Genomic DNA, 24,729 nt, shown 5'->3' on the forward strand with positions numbered 1-24,729 from the left:
GACGGTTACACTGAATGAGAACGCTCCTATAAAAGTTAATTAGGTATCTTTGACTGACTGACGAGTAATCCTCCTCCAATCTGGTCTATCTGCTGCGCAACTTTCAACAGCTTGGGTTGTCATACCTAGGTCTTTCTGGATTAGGTTCTTCCATCTTGAAGGTGGTCGTCCTGGAGGTCTTGGCTTGCTGAAGTCATTCTTGAATGCTTGATATGGAAGCCCATTTCAGACGTCTCTTGCAGATTGCAGCATTGATGGTAGTTGTTACATTCAGCCTTTGTCTGATGGTGTTGTTCCTCACTTTATCTACGATGGAGACACCCAGTATTGCTCTGAGACATCTCATTTCAAAGACATCAAGTCGATGACGATCTTTTTCACGGAGTGCCCAGGATTCAGAGCTGTATGTTGCTATTGGCAGAATGAGGGCCTGGTAAATCCTTACTTTCAGGGATCTGGTGATGTCATGGTTTGACCAGATGGTATTTTTCAGTCTTCCAAAAGCCCAGGAAGCCAACCTTATGCGGCGTTTGACGTCTTCTTCCATTGAGGGGACATTGCTGCCCAGGAAGACAAAGTTGTCAACTTTCTCAACAGGTACTTGGTTAAGGAGAACATCTTTGGTGTCTTCAGACATTATTTTACACTTTGTTGGGTTGATTTTCATTCCCCATCTTGTGCATGCTTCTTGAAGTTTGTTGGTGGCCTCCTGTAGGCTGTCAAGGTCCATTTCTATGAGAGTGGTGTCATCAGCATAACGGATGTTGTTTATACATATGTTGCCCATCTTCAGACCTGAGTCAAGATTTTGTATCTCTTTCATGACAAACTCCAGGTAGATGTTGAAGAGACAGGGAGGTAGTAGGCAGCCTTGTCTGACACCAACTTGAACCTCAAACCACTCAGTGATCTTTCCATTCACCAATACAGAGCACTTTGTTTTCTCATACATCCTTGCTATGAGGTCTACTAGCTTTGGATCTACTCCAATTGAGCGCAGGCATTTCCAGAGAGCCTCCCTCCAAATAGTGTCGAAGGCTGCTTTGAAGTCCACAAAGTTCCAGTGAAGCGGTATTTTCCTCTCTTTGGCTTTTTCAAAGATCTGGCGGACTGTGAAGATGGCATCTGTTGTTCCTCTGGAGGCTCTGAATCCGCACTGCTCCTCACTGAGGTGGTTTTCTACAGTATCTTGGATTCTAGTAAGCAGCATCCTGCAGAAGACTTTTCCAGGGATGGACAGAAGAGTAATGGCTCTGTAATTGGCAGGATCAAGCTTGTCACCTTTCTTATAGACAGGAGTTACCAGACCTCTGCTCCAGTCTTCTGGGATCTCCCTATCTGACCAAGCTTTGTTGATGACTTTGAGGAGCATCTGATTCATCAGTGGTCCTCCTTCTTTTAATACTTCAGCTGGTATCCTGTCACAGTCACAGGCTTTATTGTTTTTCAGCTTTTTGACAGCCTCTTCTACTTCCTCTAGGGTAAAAGGTAAGCTTGTGGTATTACGGTTGACAGGCTCCGGGATGGTTTTAAGGATATCATCATCTCTGGGGAATTCTGTGTTTAGATGTTTGTTGAAATGGTTTTCCCAGCACTTCATCACTTCGTCTGGAGCTGTCCTTAGAATGCCTTGATTGTCTTTGGCTACAGCCTGGGTTGTTGTTTTCTCCCCAGCAAGCTTCCTCACTTTTTTGAAGAGGTCATGGCTGTTGTTCATACTATAGGCTTGTTCCATTTCAGAAACATCATTTTCTATGAGTTTCCTTTTCCACTGTTTTACCTCACCTTTTTGTTAAACGTCTTGTAGTTGTTCTTATTGGCTGCTGTAGGGTTGTTGAGCATCTCAACTCTAGCTTTCCTGCGGAGATGGCACATTTTTCTGACTTCTTCTGGCAGGCCTTTCACCAGTTTCATCCGCTGGTAACCTACTGTTTCTTCCGTGACTTTGTTTGTGGTGTTTTTGAACTTTTCCCACAAGGTCTCAACATCTGTGTCCTCTAGATGTAGTAGAGGTTCAAAGGCACCTCCTATTTTTGCTCTGAACTCCTCTGAAATCAGTGAATTGTGAAGTCTGCTTACATCATAGCTTTTTGGAGTTGTTTTAAGACGCTTGACCTTAACCGGTGCTGATAGTACTGTTGCCAGGACGAGGTTATGATCTGACCCACATCTGCTGAGCAGTGGGACCGGCAGTTCTTGAATGTAGTCAGGTTTTCTTGCTGGATAATAATGAAGTCAATCATATTCTTGTACTTTCCACAAGGGGAGGTCCAAGTTACTGTCCTACAGTCTTTGTGCTGGAAATGTGTGTTGCACACTGTTAGCTTGTTGAGCATACAGAATTCTAACAGCTTTTCTCCACGCTCATTGATTTTTCCCAAGCCAAATCTACCCATTGCAGGGCTCCAGGTGTTCTGGTCTGTGCCTATTTTTGCATTGAAGTCGCCCATGAGGATGAGGCGCTCCCTCTTATTGACTTTCTGAAGGTGGTGCTGCAGCACATCATAGAATTGATCACTTTCTGCATGCGTCGAGGTCGGGGCATATACTTGGATGATGTTAACTATCCCTTCCTTGGTTCTAAACTTGGCTGTGATAATCCTTGGTGACACTGACTCAAAGCTAACGAGGCAACTTAGTAGTGACTGTGATATCAGGAGTCCCACACCTTCTCTCCCAATTCCGTCTTTCCTACAACCGAGTAAGGCGGTAAAATCCTCTTTGCTAATCATGGTGTCAGATTCAGTCAGGTGGGTTTCACTTAGTCCAAGGATGTCTGGGTTGAAACTTCTGGCTTCTTCCAGGAGAATTTCCCAATTACCTTCCTTTCTCAGTGTTCTGACATTCCATGTCGCAATATTTAGATTACTGGAGCTCCTTTTCCCAGGTTCCTCAACAGTAGTTTTAGTCACAGTTGGTTCATTTGTCACAGATTGGCGTTTATTGGTCACAAATTGGCGTTTGGTCGATTTCCGGTTACTTACGCTGGTCCTTGTCAAAGTTCGACTACTTACGCTGATTGGTTCATTCTCCTTTTTCTTAGCTGCAGCGTCTTCTTTTACCTGTGGAGATGGCAACCAAACATCCGGCGGATTCTTCGCACCCCTGCTACTCTGTTGCCAGCGAGTAGCCACCGGGACTCGGGGCCATAACGGGGAGTCGACTATCATGAAGGTTTAAGTTTACTCAACAGAGTTTATAGCTGGTAGAATAATGAAACTGGGCACGCGGCTACTGACTTCCCAGTAGAGGCTGGATGAACTCCTTGGACTCCTGTCCGATCTAAAGGAGCTCTTAGTCAGATCTTGGTCTTACTTCTGACAGGAGGTCCAGCACCTCCTCCACACTCTGGAACTAGTGTTCCAGAGGGGGGCCTCAGTTCAGTCGCCGAGGGCTCGACCATGTGACAGGTGGTACCGGGTTACATGGTAACCGGTAGCAAGAGAGATCTCCTGACCTGACCTGAGATAGTAAAGTAACGTTGTGTTTTAGAACAATGGATTTCAAGGCTACCCCACGCCCTGAAGGGTCTCCCAATCTGAAGTTAGATTCTAACACAGGCCAGCTATGCCAAAAGGGCATGGCTCTACACAAACATGTATAGCAGTTTTGTACAAAGTATATATATATCCATAGTATTTAAAAAAAGACAAAATAATGACCCTTCAAATCTGCTACATAAATTTTTATCATTAAATCATTCCCTGAACACTATGAACCAGTTATCAAAAATATTCTGAAATTGAAAGTTAAAACATTCTCGTTGAGAAGCTGATATTTATCTAATTCATGACAAGACAACTATATAACTGAGATCGTAAAATATGTATCCTTTCATCTTGGAACATTTATATCATGAAATTGTCCATTTGTTTGAGATGCCTGGACATTACATATTCAACAATAGCAGTTCCCATAACAGAGACTTACTGTTGGCTATGCAGGCAACATGCTCAGACCTATTCTTTCAGAACTTAACCGAATAAACTTCCTTCATTTCCTTTTGATGTCAGTTTGACAGTAGCTTATCCTTTGGTAAGATTTCTTTACTTCTCAGCTACATAGTTGAATTGATTTGCCAGCAAATAACATGCTAAATCACAGAGGTTCACTGCAGTGTAGCTGCCATCACCATGAAAATGCACCAAGGATGCATCCACAGTCAAAATGTCAAACCACCAATTCTGACTTTGATTGATAGTCTTTTATGACAATCGTTGAGTCTCGTCTAACTTACAACTTTTACTTATACTAAAGTTTGCTGTACTAATAGCCTAGCCTAACTGTTAGTCCAACACTATGCCCCATCTCCCCTGGGTCTCTGCAATGCACGTTCTAGTTATTGGCTAGGCCGTGTGTTGAAAGAAATCATTTACATAATACAAAGCTTGTTTGTTGGCCACAAGGTGTTACAAGGAAGAAGTTTTGATTAAATATATGTTACGCACGGTTCCTAGTGTTGTACATAGAGCATAGCTTGTTTGTTGGCCACGAGTTGTTACAAGGAAGAACTTTGATTAAATATATGTTACGCAGGGTTCCTAGTGTTGTACATTTGTACATAGCTTGTTTGTTGGCCACGATGTGTTACAACTACAAGGAAGAACTTTGATTTAATATGTGTTACGCACGGTTCCTAGTGTTGTATATTTTTGTATCCTTCCGACTCTACGTTTCCGTGATCGGCCTCGCTTACTGATGTATTGCAGTTTTGTACACAGTATACCCCGAGAATATTTTTTTAAATATCTCCCCTGCATGGGTCTCTGCATGAGCGTTTTAGTTGTTGGCTAGTCCTGCGTACCTTGTGCAAGGCTATAGATGAAAGTATTAGTACTTAGTAGCCTAAGTCGAGGCCTAACCTAGTATGGAGTATGAGTAGGCCTATGACTATGACAGAATATTACTAGGCTACAGCAATTTACAGGTGGACTAATTTTTTATTTACCATCTTGAAGCTCGCACTTTCCTTTGAAGCTAATGGTTATACTAGTAAGCGAAACTGCGCTAGCAATATGCAAAAGTATAGGTCTGTTTTTTTCTTTTCAGATAAATACTGTATGTACCTTTGAGGCCGATCCGAAGGTACGCAATGTCACTCGTATCGTCTTTGTGTCGGTAAGTCCAGTGTAACATGTTGGTGGCCTAGGCTAGGCCTGACATTAATACGAGTAGGCCGATGCTTTGAAAGTTAGTCTTCAACGACAACAGTACCTTTGCTTATTTTCAATTTTAACCCAGACTAGAGGCTTGCGTTTTGACATCGATGGACTAAAATGAAATATTTTGTTCATTGTTACGGTGCATTTTTACTTAACTAGCTAGGACTACCTGTGACAAGAGTTAACATATATGGTTGGTTGACATAACCCACTGAGTGATCGCTGTCTGCAATAATAGTAAGACATGATATAGTCTAGTACTATCTACTTTTTCAAGATTGAGTAGCATACGATCACAAACGCAACCGCGTCAGTGGAAAAATGAGCACACAGACTACACTTTCAACCAATCAGAACCGGTGTGAAGTTAGATATTTATTCCTCGTTCCTCGTTCGACATTCGCGAATGAATAACTGCTACCTATTCAGTTACTTATTCGACAATGGTATCGACGGAACACCTATGGCAAGACGAAAGCTTTCTTACAAGATGTTCAACATTTGTTCGTGGTAAGAGGTTTACCAAGGGCGTAGGAACCGGGGGGCTGGGGGCGCCAGCCCCCCCAGTGAAAAATGTGGAGGGGCGGAAGTATCATTCCGCCCCCCCCCCCCCCCGCTTCGCAAGTCAGAAAACCCCTTTTTCATTTCCAAATGAGAAAAAAAATCTCATTTGGAGCACCAAATTGCATCTAAGGCCAGGTGAAAATACAAAATTTAGTTTACAAAATGGAGTGGGTGTTGAAGTGTGCTATCACCCCGTATTCTCGTCACATAAGAAAAATGGATCGATTTCACCAAACCTGCCTCAGGAAAATTTTCAACATTACATGGCAACAGAAGGTTCCTGATACAGAAGTACTTCAGAGATCAAAATTACCCAGCATTGGTGCAATAGTAATGAAATCTCAACTATGGTGGGCTGGTAACTTAAATTGGTCCGTATACCTGACGACAGAATGCCCAAGAAGTTATTCTATTCCGAACTTAAATGTGACCAGCGCTCTCTGAATGGACAGTACAAGAGGTACAAGGACTCTTTAAAGATTTACCTGAATCGCTGTAACATAGCCACTGACTCCTGGGAGCAAGTAGCACATGATCGCAACCTTTGGCGCCGGTCTGTTCATGTTGGCACTGATGCATATGAGACCAGCCGTATCCAGGGAGCAGAAGCAAACGGAGCCCAGCGTAAATTACGCAGTTCAAATCAACCTGAGTCATTTGAGTTTTTCTGTCACCCATGCAACAGAAGTTTCCCTGCAAGGATTGGCCTGATCAGCCATCAGCGTGCCCACCAGCGAAATTCAATCGTAGTTAGAGGTAAATAGATTAGCTGTCATCATCGAATACGATGGACAACCATCATCAACAATACCTTGAGCCCATTCCCTGTGGATGCTCTAAAATCTAATACCATAACCTCATCCCCCACAGAAACAGATCGAATAGGTGTATGGACATCCGTGTTGCTTGTTTTGAAGCAATTGAGGCACCAAATTCTGGTTCCATAAGAACAGTCTATTTTGAAATTCTCTCCCAAAGAATAACTTTGCTGGTGTAACTTTTGTCAGCGAGTGGGGGTAGTCCTATATGAAAGCAAACTTCGGTCAGATTTTGTCTGAATTTGAGCACTATCAAAGTTAGCTTTCATCATCGCCTGTTTCAAAGTGCGTATGTACAGTCCTCCATGAAAACATGCACTTTCAAGTACCTCTACAAGAACGCACAATACTAAGTTATAATGATCCCTGACAATCATTGGCTTGTGCAGAAAAAAAAATCTAATGATGAATGCTGTAGCTAGTATATACAACAACAAAAACATTGTCAAATTCTGGAGCGCGTAGTTTGCCGTAGACTAGTTACCATATAGTTATAAGTAGTTGCAGTTGAACAACACCCTTTGTGCTCATTGAGAACTATACCTGCAAGAAATACTTGCAGACAATGACAAGGGCGATTAGCCAAGCAAATCACAAGAAATTTAGAAACCACCATTGACAATTTCTAGCATGAAAATCTCTGTAATGGAATTGTTGTTAATTATGTACTTGCGATTGATTGTTATGATTTATTTATTTTTCAAACCAATTCAGTTTTCTGTGCAAATGATTGGAATTTTGGTTCTTTTGAGAAGATGTTGTGGTTTACCTGCTAAGTTTCTTGTAGACCCATAAATTCGACAATACAGTATATAATGCTCTAGGAAATATTTAATATTCTGCATGGTTCACACAAAACACTGTCTTTGCTCATCAGTCGTTCAGTGTGTGTACCCATGATGTACCCCTTTTCTGATTCATTGCAAACCTTTGAATTTACAACTAATTTTATGACTCGTTCTGCGAATATTTTGAACTGAAGTCAATGATTGTTTACCGTTTACAATTAAAGTTTCTGTTATTTGGTTTAAATGAAATTTTAAAGCCGATAATAAGATATATATAGTTCTAGCAAACAGTGGACTAAAATAGCTCTCCGAAAACCAATATAAAGGCGCCATGCTGACTTGGCAAATGTGCATGTATACCGTAACTGGTTCTGTTATGCTGCAATGCATTCCATTGTAACGAAAACGAAAGATGCATACCAAAATTAATTAGCTGTACTCCATAAACATATTTGTTCAAGACTTGAAAGGAAACTTTAAGAGGATTTTTTTCTTTCGGTTTAGTCTTGAAGCGGAGATATTTGTCAGTTGCATAAACAAATTAAAGTGAATGAAATAACAATCTTGTTCTATCTGGGAAGAATATCCAGTGTAAAACTGAGAAACTGTGTAAAATTTCGGGGTGAAGATCGGTGCGATTGTGTCATAGTGGCGTTAGGAGGTAACTAATAGAATACCAATATTAGGTCATGGTAGACAGTTTCTATAATTTAGAATCATCAATTGCAAATCCCATCTCTCTGAAGGAATGAACGAGAAAAGTTTTCCAGAAATTTGCCGTAGTTGTATTATGCATTGTTTAATTAATTCCGTGTATACAGTATAGCTTATTACCAATAGCAAAAATAAGACGGAAAGTCCAACAACATTGAATAATCTTAAAACCTAGAAAGTGATCTGTATGCTAGATATTAAAATATGATCACCTGTGGTCAAAATTCTTAAACTGTTTTTATTACAACCTTCGAGGAAATTTTCTTCACTGGGACATTCAGTCATCTTGTCATACTTTTTGAAAACTTCTACCACTTAAGCGTGCTCTAATTTGGGGCCTATACTGACTACCTTTAAGTTCGTATGTTTTGTGAAGAAAGATTGAAGGCATGCATGCACACGGGTTCTTCTAAGGCATCTACGTATCTACGTATCTGCATCTACGTATGTAGGCCCTTCCTCTCTGTAGTTAAGAAAGTTCGATAGTATGCCATACACAGGCTGCAACCTTTTTAATAAAAGAATTTGTTCCGTGCAACATGCCACATAGTTTGAGGTGGAATACCCCCTCACTACCCCTCCCCAAACAAGTTTTCAAATCAAGGAATTTTTGGAGTCATTTCAAATACGGATTTCCACGTGGTGTAATTTTTATTCCCACCGGGGCCTCCATTAGCACTGTGTATACTATAGTGATAGGCTAAACATTTTTCACAAGGTTCTTATTACATTGGGTGACCAAGGTGTGTTGTTTGAAGGTCTGAATATGCAATGTTTACAACTTGTCTTCAGTTTGATTGAGTAAAAAGTCTCTCGGACTCTTGCCAAGAAATTTTGCAAGCGCAAGAATATGTCGGCAGGGTATGTTCAGTTTTAATTGTGCACGTCAGTGGCGGAGCGTCCATACAGTCGGGGGGGGGGGGGGAATGCCCCCCCCCCCCCTGACGGACTCAAATGGACTGATGGCGCCCTTTTCAGCTCTTTACCACTTTTTACTTATTCGCGATTATTGACTTTTTCATTGCGCTCTCATCTACATATTGACATTTGTCACATTTTGTTGGTGTAATTTGGCGATGACACCTATTTATTCTTCGTTTATCTGCAAATTGGCCGGGCCCGGAAAGGGTCATTTCCGGCGATCTAGGGAGTATCTTTACTCAAAAAAAAATCTGTACGCTACGCGCCAACCTGTGGTGGCGCTCCGCTTAGATAGTGTCGAAAGCGCCCATACAGACCATTCTCGCCCCTCCTGACCAATACCCCTAGCTCCGCCACTGTGCTATATTGCACCAAATTGCATCTGAGGCCACCTGGAAATGCAAAAAAATCCAAAGGGGAGGGGGACACCCCCTCCCCTTAGACCCCTCCCCAGGCCGGCCATCAGTCTTCAGCCCCCCACTCAAAAGTACCTTCCTACGCCACTGGGTTTATCTATGGGTCATATGAACTCTAATGACAATGAAGAAGGGTACCATAATGCATCTTGTCCGGTCAAAAGAGTTCTTGACCAGCTCAAATGACCACTACTTGATCAGTTCTTAAATGAATGAAACGGGACCTGAAAAATTACTTTAGGCCCTAATCAAGACTAGCACGAATTGGACCACCTAACCAATGGGTCATATGAATTCTTAAGACATTGTAGAAGGATACCATAATGCGTCTTGCCCGGTCCAAAGAATGCTTGACCAATTAAAGTGACCATTAAATCAACAATTTTTTAAATGAATGTAACGGAACCGAATAAAAACCTTTAGGACCCAAGCACAACCAGCACGACTTGGACCACCTAACCAATGGGTCATATAAACTTGAACTTCAATGACAATGTAGAACAGTACCATAATGCGTCTTGCCCGATGCGTCTTGGTTGGGTGGTCGAAGGCGTGCTGCATGGATTAGGGCCCAAAGTTTTTTTGTGGTCCCGTTACACTCATTAAAGAAGTAATGATTTAGTGGTCATTTAAATTGGTCAAGCACTCTTTGGACGGGGCAACACGCATTAAGGTACTCTTCTATAATGTCCTTAGAGTTCATGTTAACCATCGGTTTGGTGATCCAAGGCGTGCTGCATGGATTAGGGCCCAAAGCTTTTTCGTGGTCCCGTTACACTCTTTAAAGAAGTAATTATTTAGTGGTCATTTAAATTGGTCAAGCACTCTCTGGACCGGGCAATACGCATTGTGGTACTCTTCTACATTGTCTTAACAGTTCATATGACCCTTTGGTTGGGTGGTCCAAGGCGTTCTGATTTTGATTAGGGCCCAAAGATTTTCGTGGCCCCGTTACATCCATGTAATCAGTGATGATGTATTGGTCATGTGAATTGGTCAAGCACTGTTTGGACCGGGGAAGACGCATTATGGTAATTTTCTACATCGTCTTCAGAGTTCAAATGACCCATTGATAAAACCTCATTATCTTTGGAAACTACACTTAAATGTACTTTTTCGACGAAAAACACCTTGATAATCTCGTACGGAAGCAAAAGGCTTTCCATAATGTATATCGAAACCATTATCGAATAAGTAACATGTGTACGACAGTTACTTATTCGCGAATGTCGAACGAGGAACGCGGAATAAGTATCTAACTTCACACCGGTCCAATCAGAAACACACGGCAAATGGAAATACTATATCAAATTACTGAACTTCGAATGGGCATGGTTAAAGTCACAATTAAACATCCTAGTTGATTTTCCGGTTTTCCTAGTAATGTTGACGGCAAGTTATATTCCAATTCGGAATTTTGTTAGCATTTTGGATATTTACTTAATTATTTACTGAAAGTAGTGGTGGGTGCAAAAAAAGGGGGGGGGGCAACCACCATTTCCACCTGTTAAATAACTGAAGAGAATTTATTTGCTTGCAAAACCTTACGTTACGTATGATAGTCTTAATACATATAATCTTTATACACACTGAGTTCTTAATATTAAGTCAGGCTTCTTAATGTAAATATATATATATGCAATATATATAAATGAAAATCGTAATGAGTTGGAAAATCAAGAACAGTGAAAAAACTTTCAGCCTCCACCGGGATTCGAACCACGGGCCTTCCGCTCTGTACGCGGACACCCTAACCACTAGGCTATGGACGCTGATTGTAAGTCCAGAGGTTCGAAACCGGTGAGGAAGGTCGTAATTCCACTGTAGGCGTTTGTCACCTGTATCGAACAATACTAGTTCTGTTTTTGGTGACATATTTTGCCTTACTCTAGAGATCAAACATGATGCCAACCAACTCGAAACCATTTGTGATTCCTAAAGCCGGATCTCGAAAGAGATACTTTGAACATACTTTATGTTAATGCAATATATATATATATATATATATATATATATATATATATATATACAATCTTATATATGTATATATACATATATAGACATATATATATATATACAAACTTATGTATATATATATATATATACATATATAGACATATATATATTTATATATATATATATATATACAAACTTATTTATGTATATAGACATATATATATATATATATATATATTTATTTATTTATATATATATTTATATAAATGGCGGAAGTCCCAGGCAGTGGGGCCACCCTGAATTCCAAAGCGTCATCAGATCTGGCTTTTATGATCACACGATTGTGTACCATGTGTAATTAAGTTACGAACGTGCGAGAATTAAACTATAAAGGAGTGTAAATTCTAGAAAACCTACAAAATCATAACATTTCTATTCCTTAATTTTCATTCACGTTCTTCCTACATTTCAGCGACGGTCCACCCATTTTAATAATTAAGTAGTGTTCTCAGCTCTGACACCAACACTCGTGTCTTGTTGTACTCTCTGTGTACCTTCTAACTAACCTCTTGGATTATATACAAAATGAGATCGAGTTAAATATCATTGTTATATCAATATTTGACAACTCTATAATTGTAATGATAAGTCTCGAATATCTGTCTTAGGAGGAGGATCGAGGACTCCCTAACTATTTGACATTGCTGGTTCTGCCGCCGGTGGGCGGGGTGGTCTTTTTTTTGGGGGGGGGGGGGGGTAGCGCCTCGTCATCCCCCCCCCCCTTGTATATTGTACCAAGTTAGGGTATATATACTTCATGAATTGATAATAAGCATTCTTCAATATCTAATATGAAGACATTATAATACACAGTGTGATTGGCCAAATAATATGCTATTCGTATCCTAAATATGAATGGACATAAATCTGTGTTTACCAACAACCTCTGAACGGCTTAAACCTACCGAATACGATGACCACGGCTCTGCAATTAATAATCTCCCTCCGTAGTTCAAACATTCCATTTGTGCTGCATCATATTCAACGGGAGTTTCCATAGCAACCAGGCATTTAGTAGTACTAAATTCTACCCAGCCAGTTGGACATTGGCCAGCTGCACCTGTTTGGTAAAAAGGATGGAAATAAAAAAGTTGTTGTTACAGGCAAAATTATTTACCTCTAAAATGTTCCGGGCGTAGAATGTTAGTGCAACGAAACAGGAGATTATAAATGTTGACTGCATGAGTCTCTTTCTTGGCTGTCAGTCCAAGTTTTCTAATTTGTTTTATTTTTTATAAGTCAATCATATGTTCGGAGAGCTTCTTTAATGTAAACTTGACGGTGAACGTAAGTACAGAACGGAAAGTTGTGAAGGCCACCGATGATTCTTTAGATCTATAGCGGGTTAATTAAACATAATACCTCGTTGTATGTGTTTGTCGAACTGACGAGTTACCGTGCTAAACGTTTACACCTCGACGAAAATTGTCGAGTTGCTGCGTTGCACCATGGAGCTATAAATCTGTTTAAAGCTCCATGGTTGCACGTACTTTTACAACACAGCCAGACATATGAGTCGCGTCGAGTTGACAAGTACAAGTGGCGGTAATCAGTGGCGTAGGAAGGTACTTTTGAGTAGGGGGCTGAAGACTGATGGCCGGCCTGGGGGAGAGGTCAAAGGGAAGGGGTTGTCCCCTCCCCTTTGGAATTTTTTTTGCATTTCCAGGTGGCCTCAGATGCAATTTGGTGCAATATAACACACTTCAACACCCACTCCATTTTGTAAATAATTTTGCATTTTCACCTGGCCTTAGATGCAATTTGGTGCTCCAAACGAGATTTTTTTCTCATTTGGAATGAAAAAGGGTTTTCTGACTTGCGAAGCGGGGGGCGGAATGATACTTCCGCCACCCCCCATATTTTTCAATGGGGGCTGGCGCTCCCCCCCAGCCCCCCGGTTCCTACGCCCTTGGCGGTAATATTATAGATTGGCACATATTTTGCCGTCGTTTGCATGTAACTTACGTCGTTTGCATGTAACTTAAAAACGCGTCAAATATCGTACTTTGGACGTTTTGTCATGCATGTGATACTAACACAGTATGTCTGTACGTCTGTACAGCTTCTCTGTCCTTTAAGACCACTGTAGTTCAGGGATGATCGCCACAGCTAATGCAGTTTGGGGTAACTCTAATAGGCTAAATTATCGTCATAGGATGTGTCATGTGTATGTCCAACAGGATTTTTTTTCAGCCGTTTTCACAAATGAACATATAGTCTTAAAAGATGCACACAAACCCTGCAATTGAAATGTTATAAACATTGTTCTGTCTCAGGTAAACAAACCAAATATATCTGAAGGAATGAGTATTTGTATGTGTTTAAACTTCATTTAATATATATATATATATAAATATATATATATATATATATATATATATATATATATATTTATATATATATAGATAGATAGATATATTTATTTATATATATATATATATATATATAAATATATATATATATATATATAAATATATATAGCTTAAAATCGTATGAGTTGGAAAATCAAGAACAGTGAAAAAACATCCGGTCTCCACCGGGATTCGAACCCGGGCCTTCCGCTCTGTACGAGGACACCCTAACCAATAGGCTATGGACGCTGATTGTATGTCCAGAGGTTCGAAACCGGTAAAGTAGGTCGTAGTGCCATATATCTATTTATATATATATATATATATATATATATATAGCATAAAACTTAGTGATGGTAGTAAAATACCCCCTTTCGCCCCCCCCCCCCCCAACACCCCTCTTCAACTTTCAAAACGTGGGTGTCCTATCTGCTGCTGGTTATGGTTATGTATACACACGTACATAAAATCTCTTTACAGATAATTAAAATTTGGAGTTTCGTGCACCGAGATAGAAGTAGCATTCGGCTCTTGTACACAAAGTTTGATACCGTAAAAGTAATTGATTAAATTATACCATTACATTTAATATGCATATTATCTGTATCCCCTCCCCCCCCCCCATCCCCAAATATGCTAAAAGGTTAATTAATGGTCATCGGTTATGCTCCTTATATGGACATCATTTTTACTGCTCCTCTAAAAAAGTAGGTATATGCACACTGAGATATTTAATTGTCGATGTAAATACGCCTCAATAGCTGGCTATAGTTTCATGGATCAGAGCTTAGATCTAGGAAAGAACTTTGGGAAAACTTCTATCAAGTCTTCTCATGCTAAAATTTGGAGCCAATACTTATGATCTTTAACAATACTACTACGAAACACTGATATATAGATTATACACATGTGCCTTATTTTTGTTTCGTTTCTGACATGCAGACTGCCATTCAAATATAGCTGCCTAAATAAGAAACGTAATTGATTATGATTGACTTAATGGTCGCCCAGAACTAAACTAAAGTAGTACATGGAATCATCAACACCAGTGCATGGAACATGTATCGATATAGGTGTGTTTCACATACACTTATCATAACATGATAGTCTATTGATTAAAAATCTGACTATAACTTTAAATGAACATTTGATTTGAAATTAATTCTCATAACGCATCTCCTAATTATTCGCTTGCGCGTCCCCTCAAGTTCTTCTCTCTTCACTCTCTAGAGCTAAATTGAGTTGATTTTGGTTACAAAATCATGAAAATTGAAGAAGATAGTATAGGTAGTCTATAATACTTACATTGAAACCATAGAAATATAGAAAGGACGGAGATCAGTGGTAATAATGACATCTCTGAAGGTGGTATATTATATCCAAGATTTGTTCATAAAAGTATAATTGCATAGACCGATATGATATCGGTTACGAGTGAATCCTTGCAATACGTCCTATACACTGGGCGTGAAAATAGTCATTAATACGTTCTGATATAAACTATGCAGCAGATATTGGTCTATGGTATTTTACTTTGTGTGTGGATTCCTATAGGAATATCATATAACGGCCAAATAATGATTCACACAGCAGCACCAAACAAACCCGATTTTACTTAACCTAGTTCTAGTTCTGTTTATTTATTGCTTCAGTGAGTAGCTATGTTCAAAAAGCGACTGACGTAGAATAATATTTCATATAAGTGTGGTGTTTGTATTAGATGTGGTCTTCAGTAGTGTTGTAGTCAAGTCCATTGCATCCGGACCTGAGTCTGAATCCAAGTTGAGATTCGAGACCAATATGGATTCCTTACTTGGTCCGAGTCCAAGTTGAGACAACAGTGTTATACTTGCAATGTTGTAGTACTCACTAACTGCTCGTGTACCTCACCCTCCCCACTCCCTCCCGGCCCCTTTGTTCGCAGTTCCTCATGTGTTAAAGGGATATTCTGGTGGATGAGGTTGGTCGCTTAGCACATCTCTTTTGTTTTTGTCATCACCTAATAATGATATAACAATGTGAGATTGATGTACATCTGAATATATGGAGAGAGAAACCACATCTACCCCACAGGTACAGTTGCTATGCCTTATATATCAACAACTTAATACTCCATACCAACTTATACCTCAAGCCCATACCTCAAGGCCATAACTCAAGCTCGAGATATGCCTTATATATCAACAACTTAACTTCTACATACCTCGTTACCTCAAGCCCATACCTCAATTCCATACCTCAAGAGTCAACATTCTTGAAGGCCTTTTAACAATGCTCTTTGAAGGAAAAATTACCATTGATTAGTAAATGCCCCGAGGCTGCCCGAAGTTTGAACAACTTTTACCCGAATTTTTCATTCCCCTGACATTTGGGGGAAGTCTTCCCATCCCCCCCCCCCTTCCCGCCCACCGACCCCGCCAGAGTCGTCCGCCTATGCTGCTTTCAAACAATAAAGAGGGTTTTTAGTGCCAATAAAGGACGTCTTTCGTTCATACATATAGCTGTTTGTTTACATTACTAACAGATCGAGTAAACAGTCCCTTCATATATAAGTACTTTGAATCTATTGTTGTTGCCCACATAGCGAATCATCCAGTTCTATGAAGGTTAACGCCGAAGGCTATAACGTCTGGCATTGTTGTTTAAATTCGAGCTTTATGAAGTTCACAGTTCAAGTTTTCTGGTGGAACTTTATTTTATTTCATGATTTCCGTGTCCAGACTCTATCTTGGGTTACTTTCCTTGAAGGAAAGTGTCTTCATGTGTTAGTGGTTGTTCGACAAAGTATCTACTAACTTCAGAGTGATTGCATCGAAACATGACGACTAAGAACGGAAAACTCCTTTTGGAGATACCAGTCTCAAATCCAAAGTACGTTCCTTTGAGTGAAGTGGTTGTGCCGTCGGTAAAGCTGAACCGATCGTGGTGGACTATAATTCTCGTAGCTTATAATATCTGTTTGACGTTAGCGATCTGTGTCCTCTACCTGTCGCTGAGCTCTGAAGTGAACACGCTGAGAAATGCTTGTAAATCCAAAGTCAATGGGACAATCGAGGTAGAGACGGGTTGTCAGAACTATCAAACGGTGGACAACGTAGGAGAGACAGAGGGCGGTCTTATGTCGTCAATCGAGATGCTACTGGAGCAGTACATGACAGAGGACCAGGAGACCAAATCAGAGGAAAACCTAAAAAAGTGTAACACCACCGAAGACGTACTGACGGAGCTTCTAGGAGGGGAGCGGGAAACTAACTCTCGAGTTGAACGAGCCAAAACCAGTCACAGGAGAGTTCCCGTGGGGTTCGCTCATTTTCACCCAAGGAGGGGCCCAGGTACCAATTACCCCGTCCAGAAGTCTATTAATTTTTGGCATCCGGCCGAATGGGTGGATGAGAGCAAATTTCAAATGGATCACGGTAATGGCCCAACGACCAAGGTAACTGTCCAATCTCGTGGTCTGTATTATATTTACAGCCAGGTGACCTTCAGAGATATTAACCGTTACCATGGATACACCGTCTTTGTCGACGACGAAGCTCACTTGCAGTGTTATTTCGAGAACCCTCTCAGTCGGTGCACACGGTCAGGTACAACAGGGGCATGTGAAGGGGTCAGGGAGGACCGTTGCGCGGTATGTTACACAGGTGGACTGGTATACATCGAAAAAAGGGCGAAAGTCTCCGTTCAAATGATTTTTGAAAATCGCATCGTCAGCGGAGACAAAGCAGATACTTTCTTTGGATTGTTGAAAGTGAAATAAAATATAAAACAAAATGAAAGAAAGAAAATAAATTTACTATGTGATGTGCATGGTCTTATCATACGATTACAGCCGGACATAGAAGGTAAGAACATGCTCTCTATCTCTCTTTCTCGCATGTAATGATACGGCCTTTATGACGCACAAAAGAATGTGTCTACGTGCTCGGAAGAAAACGAACCATTTATGTTGAAGGCATTAAAATTTGGTTCAAACTAATCGAAAAGGAAGTTTATCTGAAATTTACAAGAATCAAAAACTGAGGTGAAATGATGGCATTGCTTGCTTGTAGAGCCTACGTTTTCATCCAAGTAAGAGGCCATCAAATTATTCAGCGACGTTGATCTTCTCACGGGATCATGGAGATATGTATAGGCTCCAACGGCCGGTGTTATTAAGTACAAATCGAGTTACGGTCTTCGGAGAAGCTGCTTGTTACTACAGAATAGATGGTTTCAACTGATTGGTTCCATTGCATGTACTTGCTTGCTCATAGTTTCACTGATCATGAGATGCCAACCTGTGTTCCTAATCTGTTCAAGATCCGGTCAGGAAGATGCATTTACTTGGTTCAAATTGGGAGATGTCATTGGTCATCTGTTATGAAGACAACCAGCTAAAATTATTCAGTTTACAAATATGTCAAACGTCAGAAACGGAAGGAAATGGATTTTTTTTTTTCATTTTGAAATGTGTAATATTTTATATGTTTTTATTGTTTGAAGTTGTAAATAAGTAGTTTGTAGCTAATTAACGCATTTGATGTATTCCTGTATACCATCCTACACTAGTTAAGAACGTCATCGTCATAAGGGGGTAGTGTGCAATATACTGTTTTGACAACAAGACTATCCTCCCCCCCTCCCCTCCCTATGGGAAATTCTCGGGTGGGGTGGGGGTGTTAGGGATAGGGTAATCCCATCGGAATATATTTAAACTTTTTAACGGTGTTATCGCTCGACGGTGAACTTCGTTCGATTTGCCGTATATATGTAAACATTGTAAATAGCGTTGTATGTCAATGAATAATTCCCAGGAAAGCTAACAATAACCTAAGTTTGAATATAGCCTGCAGACTGATCGTTTAGAGATATGAACTTTGCTGTCATTACTTGACAACATGACTAGCCCCCACCTCCCCTTTTCTCTTTCTTTCCTAGTTGTGATCCATCCATAGAGTAAGCTCTTCTCAGAATTCTTATTTTCCCCTTCTCATGGGAACTTCTCGATTGGGGGGGGGGGTAGGGAAAGGGGTAATTCCATCGCAATATATTTAAAATCTTAAGATAACGGTGTTATCGCTCAACGATGAACTTCGTTCAATTGCTGTATGTCAACATTTAAAATAGCGTTGGACGCTAATGCATGATTCCCATGAAAGCTATTATAACCTTTGAAGATAGCCAACGGTTAGATTATCGTTTAGACATAATGAACTTTGCTTCATTACTTGTCATGGTGGACCATAAAAGAAGCATATTTGGCATCGGGGCCCGCAATTTTGATTCAACGGTCGAACACAAAGCAAATTGCAGCTTTTTATATACTAGCTAGCTTTTATTTTTCAGTTTATCTAGGGATCCCTTTGTTTTTCTATTTTTTTATTACTCAGCAGCTGAAGTTTTGTTCCAACCCCCCCCCCCCCTTCATTTTATACGTTCCTTCTTGAGCTACAACTAACTATATGTAATATGAAATAATTTCAAATACATGTGAGCCACTTTGCCTATTGCCAACCTCGTTTGATGTTGATGAGGTCAGTCGTGTGTGATTACCAGGCAAGCGTAACACCCTGGCAAAGTAAACTGCTTAAAGGTCACACGTATAGTGTTTACTCTTTGCCTCGCATGCACTCAAGCGTTACTGAACAATATTTGCCAACGAAAGCCCTCATTCCTCGCCCGACCCCCCCCCCCCCGCCCAAAATTGTTAAAAGTAATATCAAATCAAAACAAATGTGCGCTCTAGATCTACATTAGTGATGTTACCTTTAAGCTTCACACGGTACTCGTTGGAAATGAAATGGTATTTCGCGAGAGATGCTGATATAGATTGCCTACCATGCTGTGACAACCATACCCTGTTATTTTAAATTGGAATTATTTTCCAGTCCCTAAAACATGCTTCCTGACTCTCTAGCCAAATCTATTCGCATTTGCAATAAGACAGTCGTAATGATTTTCTGTAATATTAATGTTATTACCCAGCAACTGAAGATTTCTTTCAGAATGATCCCCCCCCCCTCCATTTTAAACGTTCCTTTTAAAGCTACTATATGTAATATGAACTAATTTCAAATACATGTGAGCCACTTTGCCTATTGGCAACCTCGTTTGATGTTGATGAGGTCGGTCGTGTGTGATTACCAGGCAAGAGTAACACCCTGGCAAAATAAACTGCTTAGGTCACGTTTATAGTGTTTACTCTTTGCCTCGCATGCACTCAAGCGTTACTGAAAAATATTTGCCAAAGAAAGCCCTCATTCCTTCCCCGACCCCCCCCCCCCCACAAAAAAAATGTTAAAAGAAATATCAAATCAAAACAAATGTGTACGGTACTCGTTGGGAAGGAAATAGAATTTCGCGAGAGATGCTGGCATAGTTTGCCTACCATGCTGTGACAACCATACCCAGTTATTTAAACTTCGGTGTGTGTGTGTGCTGGGGGGGGGGGGGGGGCTGGGGGGTAAATATCCTGTTAATCTAAGGAAAATCGTATTCATGGAGGTGTTTAATGAAATGATGTAACTCTTACTCTTGGGGAAAAAGAATTAGAATAATGGTATATGAAGTTAAATATTTCACTACATCACCCGCCTCCACGTCGACAGAAACCAACTCGTTGGGTGATGTAGGCCTGCGTCGTGTAAATTGCATAGAGAGCTGCCATTGTTTTTGTACGTCCCTTCATGAGGTTACATACGTTGGTACCTAACTGTAGGTAACAGGAACGGTAACCTCTGTAGATGGGATATCCCTGGACAGACAAAATGGATTTCTATACCCATATATTAATCTTAACTCACTGAACAATTACATATCGTCGTTATATCAGACTGTTCAAGGTTAGGTCAATATTATTATTATACCAGGGAGCTGACACGAACAGCTCCCTGGGAATTGACTGCCCTTCTTTGGTACCTTAGTAAACTGAAATGTCAGCGAAAAAAAAAAACTCTTATAGAACTTGTTCACAATGGCAACAATAGAAACAAATATAGCGAACCGACACAGTCTAGTGATCATATCTTTACACAATAACATGTTTACATGCTGAAGGGAACACCCCCCCCCCTTACCCCGATCAATAAAGATCAAAGAGTATGGTTATCTGCTGTCATATTAATCCAACCCCCGTGTAATGAATAAAAAACCCATGTAAAGATTAAAACACCCTATGCAAAGATTAAAACCCCCATGTAAAGATTAAAACCCCCATGTAAAGATAAAATCACCGATGTAAAGATTAAAACACCCATGTAAAGAATAAACCCCGGAGTCCGTGTAAAGATTAAAACACTCATGTAAAGATTTGAACACCCATGTAAAGATTTAAACACCCATGTAAAGAATTAAACACCCATGTAAAGATTATAAACACCAATGTAAAGATTAAACACCAAACCAGGTAACCTTGGTTTATCTTCATTGACTGTTTACAACGTCAATAATAACCCCAGCTGGATTGAAAACCTCACAAATTCTCCAACATTGTTCCATGAGCTGAAAAATAGGACATTTTTAAAGCGAACCTTTTCTCAAACCCGTTTAATCCGCCCCCACCCCAAACAAACATGGGGGTCACACCCATGACTGTTTACTCCTCATTCAAAAAAGAATGAGACCAGGACCACAGAGTCATGTTGATTGTCAGTTTCGTGGCAGTAATATTCCTCTGAAACATGTTTTATCTGTTGAATAATTCTAACCGTAAAAGTTTTATCTGTTGCCATAAAGCTTATACTTAAGGTGTAGACGGAGTGAGGTATGAGACCAGGGATTAAATAATCCCATCAGCCCCCCCCCCCACCCCACCCCCGGACTCATGTGAACGCTTCAGCATCACTTGAGGCCCATATATAAGTCGTAATGTACTTTCGAAAGAAGTTACTACCATCCCCCTCCCCCCCCCCCTCCGCAAACGCACTTTATTTATCAACTATTGGCCCATGCTCTGTTGCTTTTCGACAAAACCCGATGACGTTATATTTGATCTGTTCACGCAAATACATTGTCTATTGTTCATATCAGTTCACTATGCTCGGGTTACCTTTGTGTATCTCGGTTGACTGTTTATGATGTCAAGAATGCCCGAGTGGAAAAAAATAAGCCTGGATGGAAAACCCCAAAACAGTTTTCATAGTACAAGGTGTTTGTTTGACAAGTGCGGTGATAGGACCCTGGTTTAAACAAGATACGGTAGATTGTCATTAACAGATTTATAAAAGAATATATAAAAGAATAGTCAAACAAAGTATTCTGAGAACCAATATAGAATCAAACATGTATAGTCGGGCAGTGTGTTTGGGTTTAAAACCACGACTGATCACGTCTTTGCCAGTATCAAGTCCACGTTGGCCCCAAAGACAAAATAGTGTTTACCCGCCAAACAGTCGTCACGGCCTTTCCGGGTTCACGACTGAACGAGACCATATTCAATCTCGATCACTATTACGCGATAAATCGTAGGAAGTCAGACAGGATGCGTGTTCATCTTCTTCGACTAATTACGATTTAGTCAGTTTAAAGTATAATCCCGTTTCTGTCGAGGAACTCAACATGTAGCCATTTCCCGACTGGCAGTCGTTTAGTGTGCGCATATCAGTCGTTCAGTGTGCGCATATCAGTCGTTCAGTGTGCGCACATCAGTCGTTTAGTGTGAGCATATCAGTCGTTAGTGTGCGCACATCAGTCGTTGAGTGTGCGCAGGGACGGATTGATCTCGATGATGATCGAAAACGAACCTATTTACGTCACGACAGAGTTCATGGCCGGTTCAGTCAAGTAACCGACTTCCTTTACTTTTTATATATGGTTGCCATTATATATACTTAAACACACAAATAGGCTATAGTGATATTTACTTAAATTGCTTAAGGCTTTCGGTGTTATGGCGAGAAGGGGAACTATATTGTCTCTACAGTCAATATTCACAAACAAGGAACTAACGCTCATCACAAATGCTCACAATGATTTTGTACTTAATAAAATAGGATTTCGTGGTACGAAAAAGAAGGAAACAAAATAGGGGATTTTTTTCCGGTTTCAGTTTGTCATGATTTGTAATAGTGATAAAATTAACTGACGTTTTTCTTTTATATGATTGTTGATTCTTATCACAGTTTTAAGACGTTTATAATAGTGCTTGGTTTACTTCTGTTTCTTGTGGTTTTCTTGAAGAAAATGATGAATCATAGCCTTACCACACGGAAATCAGAAGCGTATAGGTTATTCGTGATTCGGGTGTTCGCTTTTATCGGCTGGGTGGGGATGGGAATTTCATTAAAATGTATTTCAAGTCCCCTGTCGGGGTCCAGATCATGAGAAGCCGACGAAATGGTTAGCATTTTTTAGCCAAATATAACTCAAGTAATGGAAATTTGGACATATGAGAGAATATTTCATTTTTGTTTTAATTGCAGCAGACTGCGGGGGGGGGGGGGGGGTAGGTGGGGGTGAAATCATCTTGGAGGAAATTCTCTCCCCCTTCTTGACGCGGCAACTGCATATTAGGCCATGTAAAGAGCTTCATTACTTTAGATCATTCAGCCTTAGAAAAACCCATCTGGAAATGGGGAAGGGGTTGGTGGAGGGGGGGTGGCGAGGCGAGGCGCCCGAAAGATGCAACAACTTTAGATGCTTCGTAATTCAAACGAATTCATGAACAAAAGTACATGACAGAATAACTCTGTGTGCGCAAGGGGTGGGATGGGGTGGGGGCTCGCTTTCAGACGGGGAAGAATTGAAAATTACTATGGGTGTATTCTAACTCCCCATTTTTCAACCTCATATAAAGTATTTATTAGCAAAACCTTGGGGACTTCCCGTACTTCTCGCTGCTTCTACCCCCTCCCTCCCCCACCCCCTTGACTATCTGGTGTGTAGGAAAGTTTCATAAGGAGCCCACGGAATGTACTGGTCTGATACTATGCTTTTCAAACATTGTTCCATGGGTAAGATGGGGTGAATTCAACCTGCTGGTAGGGGAAACGTAATTGTGTGTGTGATGGGGGTAGTGGGGGCGGGGTCTGACAACTCTTTTCCAGCCCAATATTTTGTCAGATTTTCAATTTGTTTTTTGCTACTTTTGCTATGACACAGTTTGGTCCATGGGTCAGATGAAGGGGGGGGGGGTGCATTCAACCAGCTGGAAGGGGAACATAATTGTGTGTGCGACAGGGGTGGGGTGGGGGGTCTGACAACTCCTTTCCAGCCCGATATTTTGTCAGCATTTCAATTTGTTTTTTGCTACTTTTGCTATGACACAGTTTGGTCCATGGGTCAGATGAAGGGGGAGGGGGGTCTGCGTTAAACCAGCTGGAAGGGGAAACGCAATTGTGCGACAGGGGTGGGGGTCTGACAACTCCTTTCCAGCCCGATATTTTGTCAGCATTTCATTTTTTTTTTGGGGGGGGGAGGCTACTTTGCTATGACACAGTTTGGTCCATGGGTCAGATGAGGTGGGGAGGGAATGTGCATTCAACCAGCTGGAAGGGAAAACGTAATTGTATGTACGACAGGGGTGGAGGGGGTGGGGGGTCTGACAACTCCTTTCCAGCCTGATATTTTGTCAGCATTTCAAATTTTGGGAGGGGGATACTTTGCTATGACACAGTTTGGTCCATGGGTATGATGAGGTGGGGGGGGGGGTGAATTCAACGGTCTGGAGACCTTTTCTGAGGGGTCTGGGGTTCAGTCCCAACCTCTGGGGATAGTCTAAGAAAATTTACGGGATCAAACCTTCTGGGTGAGATGGGGTGAAGTCTTCTGGCACCCAGGAACAATAGTTTATAGCTGACAAAGTGATCAGTGCACAGTAAAGAATGTTTTAATTTATATTAATTTAATTTAGTTATATGTATTCGGCAAAACATTCCTGAAAGTTAAACCAAACCCAATACAGGTAAGACATTCTATTACTACTACTACATGCTATCTACTATACTGCTTTGCTATGTGAGTTTAGAAGACATAAATTCACCGACACAAACTCAAAAAAA

At 40.7% G+C, this 24,729-nt stretch overlaps 2 protein-coding genes across 2 annotated transcripts in view; one reads left to right on the top strand and one right to left on the bottom strand.

The window, feature by feature from the left end:
• Nucleotides 1-15,366, bottom strand: part of LOC139977730 (uncharacterized) — a 94,204-nt gene extending 78,838 nt beyond the window's left edge. Inside the window, exons 1-2 of the mRNA XM_071987277.1 lie at nt 15,056-15,366; nt 12,305-12,459 (exon numbers count right to left, since the gene is read on the bottom strand). Coding sequence (XP_071843378.1) covers nt 12,305-12,459; nt 15,056-15,107 — 207 coding nt within the window. The 5' untranslated portion in view covers nt 15,108-15,366. The remainder of the gene's footprint in view (nt 1-12,304; nt 12,460-15,055) is intronic.
• Nucleotides 15,367-16,321: 955 nt separating this feature from the next.
• On the top strand, nt 16,322-19,329 carry LOC139977736 (uncharacterized). Its single transcript, XM_071987301.1, has one exon. It carries the CDS (start codon nt 16,569-16,571, stop codon nt 17,508-17,510), a length of 942 nt encoding a protein of 313 aa, XP_071843402.1. The 5' UTR covers nt 16,322-16,568; the 3' UTR covers nt 17,511-19,329.
• Nucleotides 19,330-24,729: the final 5,400 nt, after the last annotated feature.

This window comes from Apostichopus japonicus, chromosome 2 (genome assembly GCF_037975245.1).
Source record: "Apostichopus japonicus isolate 1M-3 chromosome 2, ASM3797524v1, whole genome shotgun sequence".
Classification (NCBI taxonomy): Eukaryota; Metazoa; Echinodermata; class Holothuroidea; order Aspidochirotida; family Stichopodidae; genus Apostichopus; species Apostichopus japonicus.

Excerpts from the sequence above, each read along its gene's own strand:
- LOC139977736 (XM_071987301.1), top strand. The coding sequence starts at position 16,569 with ATGACGACTAAGAACGGAAAACTCCTTTTGGAGATACCAGTCTCAAAT.